This window comes from Mus caroli, unplaced genomic scaffold, assembly GCF_978045245.1.
Source record: "Mus caroli unplaced genomic scaffold, Mus_caroli_1 scaffold_1, whole genome shotgun sequence".
Lineage (NCBI taxonomy): Eukaryota > Metazoa > Chordata > Mammalia > Rodentia > Muridae > Mus > Mus caroli.
Window position 1 is genome coordinate 127,581,097 of NW_028227256.1, and position 20,074 is coordinate 127,601,170.

At 49.7% G+C, this 20,074-nt stretch overlaps 1 protein-coding gene across 2 annotated transcripts in view; it reads right to left on the reverse strand.

Moving 5' to 3' along the window:
- Window positions 1-2,258: 2,258 nt before the first annotated feature.
- The window catches only part of Mapkapk2 (MAPK activated protein kinase 2), a 46,302-nt gene continuing 28,486 nt past the window's right edge, over window positions 2,259-20,074 (reverse strand). The window contains exons 2-11 of one of the 2 annotated variants that reach the window (XM_029476461.2): window positions 11,404-11,437; window positions 7,176-7,315; window positions 6,916-6,980; window positions 6,565-6,644; window positions 6,050-6,176; window positions 5,434-5,509; window positions 4,955-5,079; window positions 4,490-4,575; window positions 4,320-4,400; window positions 2,259-3,795 (exon numbers count right to left, since the gene is read on the reverse strand). In XM_029476461.2, coding sequence (XP_029332321.1) covers window positions 3,652-3,795; window positions 4,320-4,400; window positions 4,490-4,575; window positions 4,955-5,079; window positions 5,434-5,509; window positions 6,050-6,176; window positions 6,565-6,644; window positions 6,916-6,980; window positions 7,176-7,315; window positions 11,404-11,437 — 958 coding nt within the window. In that variant the 3' untranslated portion in view covers window positions 2,259-3,651. The remainder of the gene's footprint in view (window positions 3,796-4,319; window positions 4,401-4,489; window positions 4,576-4,954; window positions 5,080-5,433; window positions 5,510-6,049; window positions 6,177-6,564; window positions 6,645-6,915; window positions 6,981-7,175; window positions 7,316-11,403; window positions 11,438-20,074) is intronic. The other variant, XM_021163370.3, reaches the window with a different exon arrangement.

Here is a 20,074-nt window from a genome sequence, read left to right on the forward strand (position 1 = left end):
AGACGCAACCCCACACATAACAGGACCCAGTGGTTTGTCTACGCTCACACTGGTGTGGCCACTTTCCCTAACCTCCTTCCTACTTCGAAAACTCTCCACCTACAACTTACCCATTCGGGCTTACACACCTGCTTGCTCTCTCGTCATTCAGAGCCCTCTGTCTTCCTGTCTCCAACCCAGCCAAAAGAAAACCCTAGTTGCTTACCAAATTAACCTGACGGTAGACTTAACCCTCAGCAGAGACCAGAGGAGCAAGACACAGGCCGACCCTAGACCCCTGGCCCTGCTTGGGGGAGCAGTCCCTGGAAGGAGAAGCTATGTTTATACGAAGCTACCCTGGCAGCGTACTACAGAAGACATTAAATCTGTGGTCTCCTGAACCCCCACCACCACACCCACAGGGACTAGTCTATCCTCACAGGGACAGAATCCAGTGTGTTTCCCTTATACCCAGAGGGCTTCCTGTGCACTCTGAAGGAGCCCTAACAGCAGACGCAGGAAACCAAACCCACAGTCACCCAATCAGCTGTGTGGCCTTGGACAAAGTGCATCTCTGCGCCTGAATCTCTTTATAGATAAAGGAAAAGTGGAGCAATACCTCAGAGGACTTATGCTGGGATCAACCCAGCACCAGTACTTCACTCAGTGAGCACCCAAGGGTGTCAAGAATTCCCCTTGACATCTTCTTCAAGTATCCCCAGACCATTCAACCCCAACCTCACACCCAGCTCATTAGAAGCTAGCTGGGTTAGAGAAAGAAGGGCTACCAAGCAGTCATGGGAGCTGACAGACTGGAACAGCTCCTGCTATTCCAGAGCACCCATACCAAGCGATTCACAGTCCCCTGTAACTCCAGCTTCCAGGGGATCAGACACCCTCTTCCAGTATCCACAGACATCTGTGTATATGTGGCCTACACTAATGCTGTCACGTGGAAATGACAACAAAAAGAAAATGTTTACCACCCCCAAGTTAGAGACAGAAGCCCATAGGGGTGGAGCTGGGGGGGTGGGGACAGAGGTGTGGCCAGACCTCCAGCCTTTTTTCAGTCATCTTCCTTGGAAGCCAGTATTAGACCTTGTAAGCTGGACTGAGAAAAGGAAGCAAAATACAGGGGTGATTAATACTGGTGCTCTGAGATGAGGAAGCTGGAAGGCAGTTCTCTGTGTCAGAACACTGGTTCCAAAAGGACACACTCTGTCGTTGGAACAGTGTGTACGTATGTCATTGTCCGCAGTAGGAGTCTGCAATCGGAAGCAAGAGCCACGGGCTTCCAGGCTAGCCCAATCTCATCATACTGGTCCTCAAGGAAATCCCCCAGGCCGTGTAAGAGTGGTCACAGACCAAGAATAGGGGACATACAGAATGGCCGGCTTCAAAGACAGAGACGGGGGCCCAGGTCAAGGAATGCTGGCAAAATAGGATGTGGCCCTGCAGAGATAGTGAGGCTCTACCAGGCTTCTTTCCCATGTAACCAGCAAGTAACGTCACAGCTACAAGGACCTTCTCAAGCCTCTCACTTAGACGGCAGCTTCTGACAGCTTCCTTTCTACCAGCCCCACTTGCTCCCTCACCCTGGACCCATTGCTCTGACTCCCTTGTAAGTACAGACAAAGGGTTCTTTACAACCAAGAGTGCTCGCTGGGTGATTCGACAGTGCTCCAGGTAGGGGAGCGTTCTCGGGTTGAGTAGCAGAGTAAGGATCCCTGATAACTAGGGTGGGTGGCAAGCGCATCTTCCAGAGAGAAGGCTGGTAGAAGACAGAGTGCTCCAGGCCCCCTGGTCCTGTGCTCTAGTCTGAATCGACAGCTGTGAGGTTGTAGGCACAGTGCTTCCTGCTCTGGGTTGGAAACTAGCCACGCTGCCCTGCCTTTCTCCCCTGCCTGAGAACAGAAGTGACAGAGTCAGCAAATCAGCTCCTGCTCTAGGCTCTGCCAAGGAGATTCAGCTATCACAGGGTTTCTGAGGAGATTAGGTCACTCAAAGCACTTTTGTTTCTGCCTGGCCTGTACTGCCCCCTTCTGGACTCTAAGATAATACACCACCCTGTTTTCCTGGCTCCAAAGGAGATGTGCTTATTGACACAAGCCCTCCTCTAAGAGGGGCTATTCCCATGCAGATGTAGCCAGGAGGCTCTCTTCTCCCTTCTCGGGGCACAGGGCTCTGCCACCCATCATAGGAAACACTCCACACACAGGCTGGGAGAACACAAGTAAACGGTCAAGGGCCCAAGCCTCAGAAGAAAAAGAATGAAAAACTTTCAACTATTAAATTTGTTTAGTAAAGACAATTTTGCTCATACAAAACAAGAGTTTACAACAGTCTGAGTGTTGAACACACCATCAAAGACATGGGAGGAGCTGCAGACGCCTGGGCCCTGCCCCAGGCCCAGAGACGCCCAAGAGCCCCTCCTCCACCAACCCCTGAGGGAGACACCCCTCCTCCAGCAGGAGGGGCATGGGGGACCATGGCACAAAGACTCTTCCCCACCTGCTCCTCCTCAATCCTGGGGAGCCCCCACCCAGGTTGAGTAGTTAGAGGGTAAGGTGGCTAGTGGGCAGGGACAGAGTCAAGACATCTTTGGTGCGAAGACTGTCCCATCCACCAGACCACATGGTGGAAATCCAGGAAGACCACACGTGGTCCTGCCCTTGTCAAAGGGAGGTTGGCAGGTACCCCAGAGATCAGGGGAGATGCATGAAATGCAACTGCCTTTCTAGGCATATAACCTTCCCAGGCTCACCCGTGGGAGTGGACAGCCCATTGAGAAATGGCTAAAAATTTCAGAGAACTCAACAAGAGTGGGTTAATCGTGGCAAGAAGGGCAAGCAGAGGCTACTCAGTGGATCAGTGCCTCAGGGATCTGGGACCAGCAGGGAAAGGGGTCCTGAAGGGACCCAGTCCTCCTGGTAGCTGTCAGTGCCCCCGTACCCCTCACTGCCTCCCCTGCCCAGCTAACACAGAGGCCACAATTACCTGGCTCTGGATCTAGACAAGCTACCTAGGCATTTAGGCAGGCTCAGTTCAAGCAGGAGTCCCTGTAGCCCCGCCTTCCCTAGACCCTCCAATGCCCAGTCGCTGGCATGGATCCAGGCATACACACACATGCACACACATGTGCTGCTCTGTTGTGCACACTGGTGATGTCTAAGGGCTTCAGCGGGAGGCAAGAGCCACCTACTGCCACTCCACTGCCTTCTCCCTGGAGCTCCCAGATTCTAGAGCCAGTGGGGACCCCATGTTACAGTGGGAGGCCAGAGGGGACAGATGGGGCAACCTAGGGACATTCCCTATAACAACTTCCACAACACCTGTGGGTAAGCCTCAGCCTTTGTAGATGGGAAAGGACCTGGGGAAGGAATGAGGAGTGGGAAAAAGGACAAGAAGACAGGTTCCATAAAAACTCTACACCAAATTACAGATAAAATGCAAAGGAGCAATGGGCTCAGGAGCACCTCACCCCTCACACATCCTCCAGCTCCCACCTCAGGGGAGCCAGAGCCAAGGGCAGAATAAAGCCGGAGGCATTTCTGGGCGCCACGCAGCCCAAGAGAACAGGAGGCAGCATTGGGCAACTTGTGTCTCTTTGTCTAAAAAATATATTCATGTAGAGTTATTGCTTGTCCTCCAGTGGGTGGGAGGCAGAGCGGCTCAGTGGGCAAGCGTCGCATCCTCCACAGCACGGGCTTTCTTCCGCCTCTTGAGAAGCAGAGGGTTGGATGCGTCTTCTATCTTCTTTATCTTGATCTGCTCATAGTCAACACGCATCGTGGCCAAGGCACTGGTCATCTCCTCCTGGGAGCAGGGAAAGAGGGCAGAGGAGAGACACAAGCAGTGAGGGACAGACAGGCAAGGCAGGAAAAGGGTACAGTGAACGCATATCAGTTGTGGGTCCACACTGCTGACAGACGGCATCATCCCCCAGCACTGGCCACTGTGTAGCTATTCTCTCAGGAGCCCTCTGACAAGCTCACAAAAGGGGAAAGAGTCCTAGGCCAGCCATCCTGTAGGGCCTGCTCCAGTAAAGCCCTGTCTGGGGCTTTAATGCCCTCATCTGAAAACTGAGGGGATAGTACCTGATGCCATTTCAGGACCCACTAGAGAGCCCCAGGGAGAGGAAGGCTCATAGGAAACAGATGGCAGTCTGGCCAGAACCTTTGCCACAAGCCAGTGAAGGTGATGGTTCCCAGTCACCTTTTGGTTGCTATGGAAACACTGGGATGAAGAACACAGATCCAAACTGTCCCTGCCAGGCCAGCACTCCTACTGGGGACTTCCTGTGAACTGCCTTCCCAGTCTCTTCCTCAGTGATCCCTCACCTTGACATCCTCCCATCGTTCCTTGTCCTCCTTCAGGACACGGCTGGTGTGCAGTGGAGTCTGAGGGACCTTCGTAGATTGCTGAGGAGAGAGAAGTGGGATCAAGTGACAGTCGACCATACTGAGCAACAGTCCCTTGCGCCCAGGTCTCCCCAGCCTGCAAAGCTTACCATGATCCAGGGGTGGTTCATGAATTCTGTGATGGTCATTCTCTGGGTGGGCTCTGTTTTTAGCAGATTCCGGATAAGCATCTTCACTATGGGGTGAGGCAGAGGACACAGCAGGTCAAGGGACAGGGCAGTTCAGGGGATCAAGACAGCTCAGGGGACAGGGACAGCTCAGGATCTATACTTTTCCCTGCACTCTCCTGCATGATCAGGCTCAAAGGAGACTAAATGAAGATAGATACCCAAGGAGCAATGGCTCCAAGGACCAGCATTCTGGACAAGCCCTGCACATAACACATGGCTCTGACCATGCCTCAGGCACTTCCCACAGGCAGAAAACACCCCTGAAGGCATAGGAACAGATCCAAGTCCCCAGTTCCAGCACACGTGTGAAAAAGACTGACACCTACACGTGCACACGCTCGCACACACTCACTCTTTCCCCTGTCCCGGAAGGCCAGTTCCTACCTTCTTCTGATACTTCTGACCACTCCGGGTTAGGAAATTCATACTGGCCCATTCGAATACGAGTCTTCATGCCCGGAGAGATGGCAAGGCCGTGATTGGAATAGAAGGGGGGATACCCACACAGCCTAAGGAAGAGAAGGGCAGAGCAGGTGTTATTTAGGAACCCTGCACCACGAATCAGTTAAGAAACAGACTCTGCTTGTAATAGTCCCAGAGAAATCGGACTGCAGGACCCAGGAGTCTAAGTGCCAAGGATGCCACCTAGACGGCTAGCCCATTAGCTAGTTTCTACCACCACTTAGCAACCAGAACCCACCAAGCATCAAGTGAAGCAGGAACTCAGAGAATTCCCAGGGAGTCCCCCATCCAAAGGGAAAATGCTAAAGTCTGCCTCTCCTCTTGTCCTGCAGAGGTAAAAGCTTCCCCAGCTCCCTAACGCACTGCAGCCTAGCAACCATCCCACACACCAGCCCACTTACAAAATATACATGATGACACCCAAGGACCACATGTCACAGGACTTGTCATACTTCTCCGGGCCCAGGACTTCCGGAGCTGCAAAGCAAAGATCACTGTGGGCTGTCCTGGCTCTTTGAATGCTGAGACCTCCCCTGCCTCAGAGTCCTTCATCCCTCATAAAGAAAGAGCGGCAACAGTGGGGGGCGGGGAAAGAAGAGGACCCTCTCCCAGAAGGGACTCTGCAGCTACGAGCTTAGGGTGCGATCACTGCTGAGCCGCTGAGAACCTACAAACATGTGGTACGCACTTAACTTCACGAACATGTCCTGGGAGTGTCTTCGTGGAGTCAGCTGGGACTTTAGTCTGAATCCCAGACTCCACGGAGAAAGCCTGGCTCTTCTCAGGAAGAGTACACAGGTCCCAAGTGCTGCCCTCAGCCCAGCAGAGCCTTTGCATAGCACTCAATCATAGCTTAACCCCGGCAACCCACTCGTGGTGGGGCCCTGTCAGATCTAGTACATCTAGGGACATAAAGACCCAGCATGCCTAGGTCTATGGTCTCCTGAGATGAGCAAAACGAGGGGTGGAGAGAGAGCCTGGGCAAAGACTCAGTCCTTGGGCCTCCCCTAAACTCACCCACATAGTATGGTGTATAACACGGAGTGGTCAAAGAGTTGTGACTGGTGGTTTCCTTGGCAAAGCCAAAATCAGTGAGTTTCAGAATGGCATTGGGCCTTTTGGAAGTATATAAGAGGTTCTCAGGCTGTGGAAAGAGACATGAGTGGATAAGATCCCTGTGGAAATGCTGAGGAACCCAAGTGGGAAGGACTGTGCCTTCCGTTCATCCGCTCAACCACTGCATCCATCCAGCCCCTCTGCATCGGGCAGCGTGAAGGCATCGGCTCCCTGCTACAGAGACTGCCGCGTAGAGCCATGGGGACCGCTGCTGACTCAGAAAGCCATGTGTGGGACGGTGAGGTGCTGATGAGCAGTCAGTCACAGGCTGAGTGCAGCCAAACAGAGTTTCCCTACTAAGTTTGTGGTCCCCTGTCCCAAGCTCCACAAACCACAGACTGGGCTGCAGACCCATCCTACGCTGACAGACCAGGCAGTCAGGGTGCGAGCATGGGGTTTATATAAGCAGGCTTCACCTTGACATCCCGGTGAGCAATGTTGATCGAGTGCAGGTACTGGATGGCCTCGCCGATGCTCTTCATGATCTCTGACGCCTCTGCAGATGAGAGAGAAAACCCAAGCTGGAGGCCTGAAAGCTCAGACCCCAACCTGCTGACGCAGGCCCAGTGTCCCACACCCACCAACTCATCAGACACACAAAGGAGCTAGGAGCTGGCCCTGCCATGGCTAAGGGAAAGAGGCTCATGGCCAGCAGTGAGCCTGAGAAGGCAACACCCTCCACCACTCCTGTGACAGGGTCCTTCAAAGAGCCTACAGTTGCCTCCTGCTGTACACCCAAAGCGATGGCCACAGCAGACCCTCTCTACCTCTTTCTGTGAATGCCTGGTCTCCTCGGTCCTGGATTCGACTAAAGAGCTCTCCACCATCAAGACTGAAAGAAAATAAAAGGTAGAGTGAAAGATCTGTCAACCAGCATGTCACCCCACCCCCACGCACTCCACTGCCCCCAAAGGAAGCCAGATGCTGATGTCCCATGCTTCAAGACCCATAGAGGGCTGTCTGCAGAGGCAGAGGCACCTCGGTGTGGCATTGGGATAGGATGGTCAGAACCCTGCAGGCTACTTACCACTCCATGACAATCAGCAGGCATTTCCTCCCAGCATACAGGTTCTCATAGACATCCACGATGTGCACAATGTGTGGGCACTGGGAGGCCCTCCAGTGCAGCTCCACCTCTCTACGTGCCTTCGGACAGTCCTGGAGCATCTGCAAGGCCAACACCTCCTGAGTGACACAGGGCTACGGGAAACAGCTGGCCCCACCAACACTACAAATCTCTCTCTCTCTCTCTCTCTCTCTCTCTCTCTCTCTCTCTCTCTCCTCTCTCTCTCTCTCTCTCTCTCTCTCTCTCTCTCTCTCTCTCTCTCTCGCCTAAGGTCACTCCCACAGCATCTTCCCCAACTTCTCCCCTTCCAGGACCCTAAGATGACTCTAATCACTCAACACAACACTTCAGCTTGACCCTCCAGAGCCTGAGACAATGCTCATTCCATCCACTAAGAGCATGAAGTCTACAGAAGGGAAGGCAGCAGCAGGTAAGTATTGGAGGACAGTGACCCACGGAGTCAGAACAAAAGGAACCACTTCAAGGAAAGTGAACCACTACAAGGTCATGAAAGGGAGCGACTCCAGAATCCGCAGGGACAGAAACTTCAAACCTATAGCAGACTCAGCCCGGTGGTCTCTGGAGTCAGCCCGATGCTGGTCGGAACCCTGCTGCTTGCCACAGCTGCAGCCTTGAGCCACATTTGTGTCCCTTCCTGTTCCCGGGACCGGGTGTCCAGGAGCATGAAGTCAAGCTAGACCCTCATCAGCCTTAAAAGGCCAGATTCTGGTCAGTCTAAGTCGGCTACTTGTCTCTGCCCTTTAGCTACTGACTAGCTTAAGAACAAGCCTAATGTCCAAATGGCTCAGAAGAACTTTGATGGCAATTTACTGAGAGACAATCACAGAAACAGCACAGGACCAACACTGTCTCCAGCACCTGGCAGCTAGGAGCATGCTGTCACCATGGTCCCAGTAAAGGGTCTGGCCACAGCAGTGCCCTGAGGGAAGCCAGTGAGAGACAGCAGCTCCCAGGATCCCTGGGACATCACCAAGCAGCCTGTTTCCTGCCAGGCACAACCAGGAGACAAGGCAAGAGAGTGGGGATTCAGGGCCAATTGTGGCTCCTCAATGAAACCAGGGAGTGTGACCCTGCTTCCAAAGCAAAACAAATAAATAAATGGAAAATGTTCCTGATTGCTTAAACTCTTTTAGGAGAATTCCACTGTTAGAACCAAAGGCATCCTAACAGACCTCTGCTTTGTACAGTCGAGTAGCCACTTTTGCTCACAGATATGCTATGAGGGTTAAACTGTGCTCAGTAGTAACAAGCTATCATTTTTACTAGAAAGCCTACTCAATGCAGGGCACAGAAGTCAAAATCTGTAAGACAAAGACCCGAAGAGATCTACCCATACGTCACACTCTCCAACAGCTCTGGACATTCTGCAGTCTGAGCTGGCAGGGAAACAGGCCCGAGAGCAGACGGACAGGCAAGCAGCAGGCAGGCGCAGGGGCCTTTGATAAGGTGGAGACTGGGCACTGACTAGAATGAGGCCAATGTGGACAAGCAGGGAGACCAAGAAGAGAGCTGAGGTCTGGGAAGTGGGGTCAGACAGCCAGAGACAAGCTCGGAATCTCCAACAATAACACTAATGTGCTTTCAGGCTATAGTCACGCTGACCCATTTCAGAGAGTAGCCTGCCCAAGGCTAAACTCCTAGGATGACAGCCACAGCCTGCATCAGGCCTGACAGACAAATTCCAAGTCTTTCCACCCTATCACTCAGAGTCTAAGAAACTGTCAGAGGCTGAAACTTCTCAAAGTGGCTTCAAAGAGGCAACTTCTCAAGCAGAAACCCACAAAGAAGACAGCTATCTCCCATGTGCTTTGTGTCACACTGCCACCTTGTGGTCAAATGAGAGCATGGCACAAGCTTGTTGGGGTGGGGGTTCGCGAGGTGTGCATTTTTATTTTCCCATGTTGTAGGAGGAACAGAAAGAGACACTGACCAATTCCATGTGCACATAATAAGTAGTGACTGAACTACTGTAGGCCACACATAGCACTGAACGTCAAAACCAAAACAGACTGACAATCGGAAATGCCAGGCTAGTGCAGCAGGACAGATACCGGAGGCAGGCACTGGAAAGATTCATAATTCACGTCTCTCTTCCATTCTCCACCAGAGTACAGAACGAAAGTAAAAAGAATCCCATGGGGGAACCCACACCCTCACTCTGCCTCCACATCTGAGGGCAGGAGATAGATATCAGAGATGAACAGTCGGGGGAGCTGTTGGGCCCCAAGTTCAGGCCACGATGCCAAAGTAGACAAAATCGTAAAGACAACAGACAGTGCAGGCAAGCATTCTGAGGAAAGTCGATCCGCAGACTGCACACTGGGTTTGGGATCCAGGAACACAGCTGTCTTAGGATCAAACAGGACCCGAACACTGCTATCCACAGCCGGGGTTCGTCCATGGCACTGGGCGGGCCCGGTTCCACCTCACAGACAGGAGTGTTAGGGCCAACATACTCAACAGTTCCAGCTGAAGGGGGGTCATCCCTCCTGGCAAATGCAAGTCCAGTCGTGCCACACCCATACTCCCAGCACTTGTGGCCCGGCAGGAGGAGTTCTCTGCCAGCCTGGGCAATATAGCAAGTCCAAGGCCAGCCTGGGCTAGAGAGACCAGCTCACAAACGCAGCAAAACAAAGCAGCTCTATGTAAGGTTCTCTTCTCTTAAGCTAAAACCAACACTTTCCATACTGGTGCCTTCTCTCCACAGGTGAAATAAAGTTTGATTTCTTTAATCAAATCCCTCCTCTCTCTTCCTTCACCTAGTAGTAAATGTATTTTCAAGCTCTCTCCTCCAGGGAAAATTTCTGGAGTGTGGCAACTGCCTTACTATCTAAACTGTGTCCCCCCTGCACCTCCACAGTGGGACAGGTGGGTGCATGCACTTGCTGCAGGCAGGCCTCTCCCCTCCGGGTGAAGTCAACTGGATAAAGACTAGGAAAAATCTCAATTCTTAGAGAAAACTAAAATTTTACAGGAAAACAAGTAACTGAGATGAAGTTAGGTTTTATCCTCTAGAAACTTGGTTAGGTTGGGCAGATTAGGGATAACTATGAGAAGCACTGATTTTTAAAATACGTATAGAGGAGGTTTTGGTGGGGTTTTGTTTGATAGGGTCTCCTGTATACCCAGTGTTATCAGACCATCACTGGTTATGAATACTAACTGAAGCTATGGAAGCCTTCATAGCAGATGACCATCACTGGTTATGAATACTAACTGAAGCTATGGAAGCCTTCATAGCAGATGACCATCACTGGTTATGAATACTAACTGAAGCTATGGAGGCCTTCATAGCAGATGACCATCACTGGTTATGAATACTAACTGAAGCTATGGAGGCCTTCATAGCAGATGACCATCACTGGTTATGAATACTAATTGAAGCTATGGAAGCCTTCATAGCAGATGACCATCACTGGTTATGAATACTAATTGAAGCTATGGAAGGCCTTCATAGCAGATGACCATCACTGGTTATGAATACTAATTGAAGCTATGGAGGCCTTCATAGCAGATGGGCGGGTGGGCAGGCTAACGTCAAAGGGTGGGGCCACGAGGTGCCACAGACACTTGTAGACAAGTGTAGCATACAGAACACTGGAGAGAAAAAGCAAGAATGCACAAATCTCAAGTATGGCTAAGTAAAGACAGACAAGAGAGGTGGCCTGAGCCATCCAGGCAGAGAGGTGACAGGAAGCTGCTAGCACACCCCAGCAGAGGAAGAGCTGGGCAGCCAGGAGGGTCACATGGGAAAGGTCTCACTCCCACAGTGCAGTGAAGACACTGGAGAACAAAGGGCTCAGGACCTTTGCTCTGGGGGATGGACTTTCCTACAAAGAAGAAAACCACTGCATTGAGAGAAGGTGTACATGGGAGGAACTGAAATCCGTGACACCCATGCTAAGCCTCAAACCAATTCTGTGCCTTGACTCAGCCCTATATGGTGTCTCTGAAATAATCTTGCAGAAAAAGTCGAAAGATGTGTGTTCCAAACTAAGGTGCACAGGCCAAGGAGGCCTGAAAGGCAGGCAGGGGTCAGGATCAGGTCATGGAGCCCACAACCCAGAGAGGAAGTTTTAGGTAGGGTCAGTGAGGGAGGTGTGGGAATTGTGCACAGGATTAAAAACAGGGGCCCTAGACTCTGGTTGTACACCTTTGACTCCCTTACCTGCCCTCCAGGAGATCTTCCATCATGGGGTCTCCTGAAAAGATAGTCTAAGTCAACCCAAAAGCCAAAGAGGAAAGAACAGAGAGGAGCTTGGGCCTGTGGCATGACATGAGGATAATAGGAGCAACAAATAAGCCGCCCCCACATACTTTATACCTCAGAGACCTCACACGCTGGAAACCAGGGAGGGGGGTGTCTCTGAACTCCACTGAAAGCGAGGCTCCTAACCCCTGGTGCCTCCCATCTTCTCATGTGCTGAACAGGCCCATGACAGGCCTGAGGGGGCAGCCTATTAAACACATGTAACAAGGACAAGAATGCACACTAGCAAGACCGGCTTGGCACATGACAGGCACCACATCAGGGTTCTGCTATTATTACTCAGCTGCTATTCCTGTCCATCAGTTCCCCTGAGGTGGGCAGCTGGGATCCCAGGCACACCCACTTCCCTCAGGGGTTATTCATAGCCCTAGACACCAGGCAGTGGGGACCCAGGATATGGTGCAGCCTTGAGTTTCCCTCCACACACCACTTAAAAGGGACAGCTGGAGCGGGGATGTGCCGAGTCCGACTCGGTGCCAAGAGTGATGCACAAGTCCAATTCAGGCCCCAAGTGCGCTGCTGTGTTGTTAAACAAGACCTCTACATTCCCAGGAGGCAGCTGGGGGCCTGGAGGAAAGCCCTGTGTGGGGCACCAACTCACCACTCCCTTAAGCCAGGCCACAGTCCCTCTTTCTGGACCACAAATGCTTCTTTTGTACCACATGGATGCCCCAAAGCATTGCAGGGTAAAAGGAAAGGAGGACCTGGAGCCACTGTAGGCAAGTCTCAGCAACCTCTTTCGTGAACATTCAAGTAGCAGGCATAGCTTAGGGTTGGAGTTCTCCAAATTAAATGTCTAAGTGCTTCCAATGTGTCATCTCACCTGGCTCAACCCATCTGGAAGGGAGCATCCTATTTTATAAATGAGGTCCTCCATTATGGAGTAAACTTTCCATAGGATTCTCCAGCCAGCTGTGGCAGGACTGGAATATGAAACCCCTGTAAGTAGCACTTCCTGCCAGACACCTAGACATACACCTCTGCAGGCTATCTCCTAAGCACTCAGCCCCCAGCAGAGAACCAGCTCACTCTCCCACGGGTGCAGGCTTGAGGTCCCAGTCGTCACCCTTCCCCACCCCAGGAAGTAGAGTAGACTGGATCTGCCCAGCCACTGCCTCACTCACTCCAGCTCCATCCATTCCTATCCTAGCACCATCCGCAGCTCTTCCCAGAGAGAGGTGAAATGCCACACCTCCTCAGTGCTCCACCCCTCCTTCCAGCATGAAGCCTGGAGTGGTGGAGCTTCCACACACAACACAGAGAAGCTAACTTGATTTTAGTTAGATAACTGTAAAACAAGAAAGGCCTGGGCAAGTCACGGAGCTGTGACACCAATACATACTGTCCTTACATTATTTGCTATTTCCAACAGATCCTCAAGGGTCCACACCCGTAAATCCAAGGCTAGAGAGGGTCCTAGGGACGAAACACACAGAATGCCTTCATTCTGAAAAATCTAGAAAAATACAGCATCAGATCCCAACCATGGGAATTAATTATACAGTAAAGAGATATACGCACACACACACACACAAGATGCTGCTTACAGAAGCAGCCACGGTGATGAGGGAGTCTCAACTCCCAGAACCACTGACAGATGCCCACAGGCTAGAAAGACAGACCACAGTTCTCTCTGTGCTCATCCATCCCTGCTCCAGAGCACAAGAGATGACAGCGGATGCGTGTTCATTTAATTAGTCATAGAGATAAAGGAGCATGCCGCCACCTCTGCTAGAGTAGAGCTCAATGGGAGTGGCAGATGAGCCTCCCTAGAGACTGATCTCAACATAACAGCAGCCACGGAGCCTACACTCCTCAGAAGGCAGACAGACAATGCACACGGAAGGACTGCAGCAGCCCTACGTGCTGGTACTTGTACGCATTTCATACATTCTACCAGGAAGTCAAAGTCAACTCTCTCCTTGTTACTGAGTTTTATAACAGAATGGGGCTAAGGCTCTACCCAAAGTAACACTGACAATGAGGAATCCTAGTACCAAAAGCCATAAACACCCTCGCCACACTACCCAGAAGTGACCTCCACTGAGGGTGACTCTCCGTGCTGTGCCCCGCCATGCTCTGGAACCACCAGAAAGGCAGTGGCAAAGGACTGAGGCTCAACAAAAGGTCACCCTGTAAATGACAAATTTTTCAGAGTTGCCACACAGGATGGATAAATGCTAACTGAATCCTAGCAAAGATCACCTGTCCAGCACAAAAACGACTGAAGGTGGTTTAGAGAGACAGAAACAGTGACGGCCAAGTTAAAGGCCTGCTGCAACTCGTACAGAGAGGACTTATGAGAAGAGCCGATAACTGTGCTGGCTGACAAAACTTTCACATCTGAACAAACTCCTAGACTTCCAGAGATTCAGGAAACAAATTCTCACTCAGGACTGAAAGAACTCTGGGAGAAAGCTGGCCATACCTCTCAAACCTATCTCAGATCCAACAGTGGCCCGACAAACGCTTTTCTTTAAGCACCTCGATGGCAGGACGCCTACTAGCACCCAAATGTCTACAAGCAAGGAGGCTGTAAAGATGTGAAGCCAGCTGTGGGCCAGAGCATGGCACTCTCATCAAGAGAACAAGGTGGTCTCTTGGCTGTCACCACTGGGAGAGCACACAAGGATCCTGGTGACACCCCGGCTGTGTTCAACGTCCTCAACTTAAATGAAACTGCATTTGCACTTCATAAGTCAAGACAAGATGCAAACACACCAAACGTTAGTTTAGGTTTATTATAAACGGGAAGTATTACAGGTAACATTTTTCTTCTTTTGTGTATCTCTTAAATTTCTTTTTTAAAAAAAAGGGAAAAGGGGGGGGGGGGAATGATACTAAACAGAATGGCCGACTCCCCTGTGTGTTTCTGTGGTTGTTTTGTTTCTTAAGACAGAAGAAAGTGAAGCTGGTGGGAGCACTCAATGGGTAAAAACAAACACTGTCAAGCCTGACGACCTGAGTTCAATCCCCAGACCCATACGGTGGAGAGAGAGAACAGACTCCCACAGCCACAAGCTATAAATGAGAGAGAGACAGAGACAGAAACAGAGAATATTATGGCCCCGTGGATGCCTACGGTCTCCTTGAAGGAATATTTGTAGTTGACAGTGCTGAGCTGGAGAGATGGTTCACTGTTTGAGAGCACTAGCCTTAAGACTAGAGGCCCTGGGTTCAATTCCCAGTACCTGCATGATGGCTCACAGATATCTCTAACTCCAGCCATGGGGATTCAGCGCCTTCTTCTCATCTCTGAAGGCACTGCACACACATTGTGCACAGACATGGATTCAGAAAAATATTCACATACATAAAATAAAAATAAAATCTCAACAACAACAACAAAGAGTTAACAGTGCTGATGACCAGTCAGTGGGCCCTACAGGAAAGGCAGATTTCCCCACTCCCTTTTTCTACTCTTTATATTTGTCTGATTCCTTAATGTCTGTATGAATTTCTTTTAAAGAGAAGCAGTATTGTAGGCCTTTTATTTGAACCCCTCACCTGACACTGGGGCAGAGTTACGTGCGCTCCACAGGCCAGGCATCCTTCCTTCCAGAGGACAAGAGCAGAGCTGAAAGACAGCATGGGGAGGCAGGAGGAGCCCGCTGCACATGTACACAGGACTGTAAGAAGGCAACAGGACAACTTCCTGGAAAAGGGAGCCAAACTATTGCAGAAGGCAAAATAAACCAGATCCAAGCTCCACTGCCCACAGCTTCCTTCTGAGCTGTGTAGACATGCGCCCTGCCAGTGCAGACAGTCTTCTCGGGAGTCCTGGTTTGAATGAGGAATGACCCCAGAGGCTCGGAGTGTTTGAACACTTGGTCCCCAGCTGGTGCTGCTTCTAGAAAGTGAAATCAGAGTTTGGAGGAACCTTCAGAATGTGCAGCCTTGCTGGAAGAGGTTTATCACTTAAGGTGGCTCTGAAATCGTCCAGTCTCCCCACTTCCTTCTGCTTCCTCGATGCCCACGGACATATCACAGCCAGCTTCCTACCCCTGCAGGCATGACATGCCTTCCTACCATTATGGACTCTAGCCCTCTGAAACCATAAGCCAAATAAACTCTTTAGTTGCTTTTGATGGTAGTTTAGCTGGGAGGTTGAAAGACTAGAAACATAGATGTTCTCTCTGTTCCAATAGATGATTATGATCTAAAGACAAAATGAAGAATTTTCATTTATACTCAAACTATCCTATGCCAGTAACACCTCAGACAAGACAATATTGCTACCTTTAGACCTAAGAGCCCCACAGGATTCAACCTATTGCTGGCTCCACTTACAAAGATGGCAACTGAGGCCCAATGGAGCCACTAGCCCAAAGCCAACCAGGAAGTAAGTGATAAATCTAAGTCAGCCCCACACCAACCTTCAAGTTCTCCCGTGTATGTTTGTAGGCAGTGGTTTGCTTTTTCCCTGAGTTTTAAGGAGTTTGAACATCAGATATTTACTCCTGTTGTCCCTCGTCCATCCTGGTCATCCCCAACTGTGCTTGTTAATCTTACGCCATCTAAGAGGAGGGAACCCAAGCTGAGAAAAGACCTCCGTAAGACTGTGCTGTAGGCAGGCCTGAAGGGCATTTTCTTAACTAGTGATTAGTGAGGCAGGGTCCGGCCCATTGTAGGTGGAGCTGTCCCTAGGCTGGTAGTACTGGGTTCTATAGAAAGCAAAACTGAACAAGCCATGGGGAGCAAGCCAATAAGTAGCACCCCGCCATGGACTCTGCATCAGCTCCTGCCTACTTATGGGTTCCTGTCTGGACTTCCTTTGATGATTCCTTTCTTATGTGGAAGCATAAAAAATAAACCCTTCCCTCTCCAACTTTGGTTTTGGTCACGGTGTTTTATCACAGCAACAGAAACCCTAAGACACTGTCCCTGCAGTGTTCCCAGGCCTGTGCAGTTTCTCATTATCTCACACACAGAGACAGACACACAGACACAGAGCTACTCCATTTCTGAGGCTCAGTGCAAAACCTGACGTAGAGGAGTGACTGGCACTGGGCAGGGTTAACTGATTAAATGGACTGACTGCATCAGCCACAGCTTCCAGTAAGTCACAAGGCATCATTGCCAGAAATCAAGGCAAAGCCGGCTGGAAAGGAGACATGCCAAACTCTTCAAGCTGACCTTGGGCTAAAGTTCAAGGGATAGGAAGGAAAATGACGAATTTTTCAGTATTTAGTAGGTGAGACTTATAAGAATCAGAGGAGATCTTTTTATTTAGAGAAGAAGGAGGTCAGGAGCTCAGTAAGTTAGCTCTGCCACAGCAACGGTCAGGTCCTGAGTCAAATGGGATATGCAACAGCATCTTTTGGACTCCACCTTAGCTGAATAAAGTTCATGGCACACAAATCTAAACAGGTCTAATGGGGAGGGGAGGGGAGGGGAGGGGAGGGGAGGGGAGGGGAGGGGAGGGGAGGGGAGGGGAGGGGAGGGGAGGGGAGGGGATAAGAAAAAGTAGCCCTACAAACTGAGAGTCAATACTCAGGAATTTGTGAACACTCAAACACAACAGCTCGAATGCTGGGTCAAGAGAGACCCAGCAGGTGGAAGTTGTCTGTGTAACACACGGGAGAATGGCTGAGAGAGAGACATGGCCCAGATGCAGGACAGAGCTAATGTCCCAAACACAAGAATACACATGGCAGAGATGATAACTTCTGTTCTAAGAATGGGGCACTTGGTAATGTCTTGTCTCACCTTACTCAGACGACATCCCTCGCCCAGCTGAAGGCAGAAGCAAAAGCACAGCCACTCTATGCTGACTACCCAGGGAAGACATGATGCTTAAACACAGACTGCCCCTAGCAAAAGCAAGAACAAGGCCACCGCACTGGGAGAAAGCAACCTTGTTCAAATTCAGAGGTGGAGAGGGGGTGGGGAGATCTGCAGTTTTAGGCCAGTATTTGAACCACTATTTGGATCCTGAGGGAAAGCTGCAATGGGAAGAAACCCCAAAGGGAATCTGCCTGAAAAGGTACAGCCACACCTCGACAAGTGAATCTAACACAATAACCCAGGACAGAGGAGGCAGGAGGCCCTGACACAAGGATCAGTGCAAGTTTAACTTTTATTTGCCTGATGTAATTTTCATCTTCTAGGCTTACTGACTGTCTGCTACCTGAGGCCTCATCATGGAAGCTTCCAGCCTCTGTACAATCTAACCTAGGCCTAGAATGTTTTCAGCCTCCGAGACTTGCCGCTGAATACGCTCACCCTTTCTACCTTTCTGTACTCTAGCTGACTGGTTCAATTCAGCTATTCTGGCTCAAACTCCTCTACAAGCTGACTGATTCAAACTGGCTTCTCTCAGCCTCTCCTGAATTGCTCTGCTTGATGTCATATTAACTTTGGCGATATGTTCTAATCTACTGGCTCCTTCTCATTCTCTGTCTTTATCTGGGTCTACATTATTCGCGCTCTCTCTCTGCATTCTGCCTCTGTACAACTGCCCCAGTAAAACTGCCTTCCCTCTTCTCTCTGCACTGGTTTCTTAAGTAGCTTCCCTTTCCTCTCTCTTCTCAGAATGATTGGGCATATCTTATCCTCTCAAATCGTTCTGATACATCACTTTGTCTGCCACTCAATTAGACATCACTTTCAAATATGGGTGCTTCCTTCTACAAACCAACTTCACCTTCATGGTTTGGGATTAAAGGTGTATATTAAGGGTGTGTGTGTGTATTCCAGCCAGAAGGATTAAAGGTGTGTGAGAGGGTGAACCACACCACAACTACAAACAGGTTTTTTTCAGTAAATAACACAATTTCAGGGTCCACAATCTGACCAAATATCCTGAAATATTTCCCCCTTCTTGTCTAAGCTAAAACTAGTACACAGATTAACTTTTTACAACAGAAACAATTACCAATCCACAAACTTAACAATCTGGATGTCCTCATGAAGATCTGTTGATGCAATGGTCCTAACTGCAGCTCTGATCATCTATCTTCAGCAAATGTTCACTTCAGAGCAAGGTTTTCCCTCTGATAAATAACTGTCCTTCAGCTGGTGTGTTGAGCCTTTTATGTTGTCTGCTTTCTGTCTTTCTGCGTCTCTTCCCTCCTTGAGTCATTCCATTCATGTGGAAATTTCCATCACTCTGATAGGATCTTTATCGATTTTGATAGAACCAATAGCCTTTCATAGGCAAAACCTCTTCCCCAACTTAACACACTCCCTGAGTTCCACTTTGATGGTAAAACATCTTTAAAGGATACAGGTGGATCTAATTCAGCAGTTGTTTTCTATAATCCAGTGTCTTTCATCTGATCTTATTTCCCCTTTCTATTTACCAAGGTACAATTAGGTCTTTATGAATCCACACATAAACTAGACATTTAGGCACTCGCCTTCAATGCCCAACGCCACACCAGAGAGCCAGGCCTCTTACCCATTGTCAGTGGGCCGTGCATCTTGTTTTGTTGTTGCTTTTTCGAGACAGGGTTTCTCTGTATAGCCCTGGCTGTCCTGAAACTCACTCTGTAGACCAGGCTGGCCTCGAACTCCGAAATCCACCTGCCTCTGCCTCTCAAGTGCTGGGATTAAAGGCGTGCGCCACCACTGCCCGGCTTGGGCCATGTATCTTAAGCCTCAATTGCATTAGGTACCACAGCTTCACAATTAAGCAGTTCCTGTTCTTTTGCATCTCCTGTCTTTTGTCTCTCAAGATTTTGTAGTACCATGGCCAATTTTTCTTGTTGTAGAGCTATTTTTCCAGGAGGAAAAATAGAAGATTGCAATTGAAAGTAGGTAGGGGTTTACCCTGATGGTCACAATTGCAATGAGTACTGTGCTGACTTTTTCAAGTGACATTTCTATCCCCAACTCCTACCCTTGCTCTCAAATGACCTGAAATGGAAGTTCCTGTTTTTTCATGCAGGAAGAGTCTGTCTATATAATTAAAATTGTCTTTTGGGATGGCTGTGATTCTCTCAAGATTTGCTGTCTCCTGCGTTGTTGTCCGGCTTCTGAGCTTCCCGAGCGTCTCCGGGCATCCAGCCCAACGTAAAGACTCGATGCTTCTTCCTCTGGAGAGGATCCCAGGCTACTGTCTCCTCTGCGGCCTTTTGTCAGGCGTCTCCTGGCCTCCCCCTGCAGTGTTCTCAGATGTCTTCTGCCTTCTGCAACATTAGAGGTTCTCTTCTTCTCCAATCAAGTTGGATTTTTCTTCCAACCAAGCTGAATGCCAGATGTAAAATATATCTCTTATTCTACTGGAAAGATGAAAGCAAAACCCTCCCCTACTTGGGTTTTTTTTTTTTTTTTTTTTTGATCAGTCTTTGGCAGAATATCTTTCCTAGGGCAAAATGCAACAGAAAAAGTATCCTTTCCATTGAAATTTTAAAGAATTCTTTTGAAACTAAATATACTTTAGTGGATAAATATACCTGTATTCTCCTTTCTCTTTGCATATATTTTTTCAAGGTTTAAGTGTATTTATTTTTAGATCATAAAGGCCATTCACTTTGAATTTCAGCCTGCCTTTTGCAAGTGGCTTTCAAATTTAAATCACTGTAATTCTTAAGTGCCTGCCTCTGCCTCCCAGATGCTGGGATTC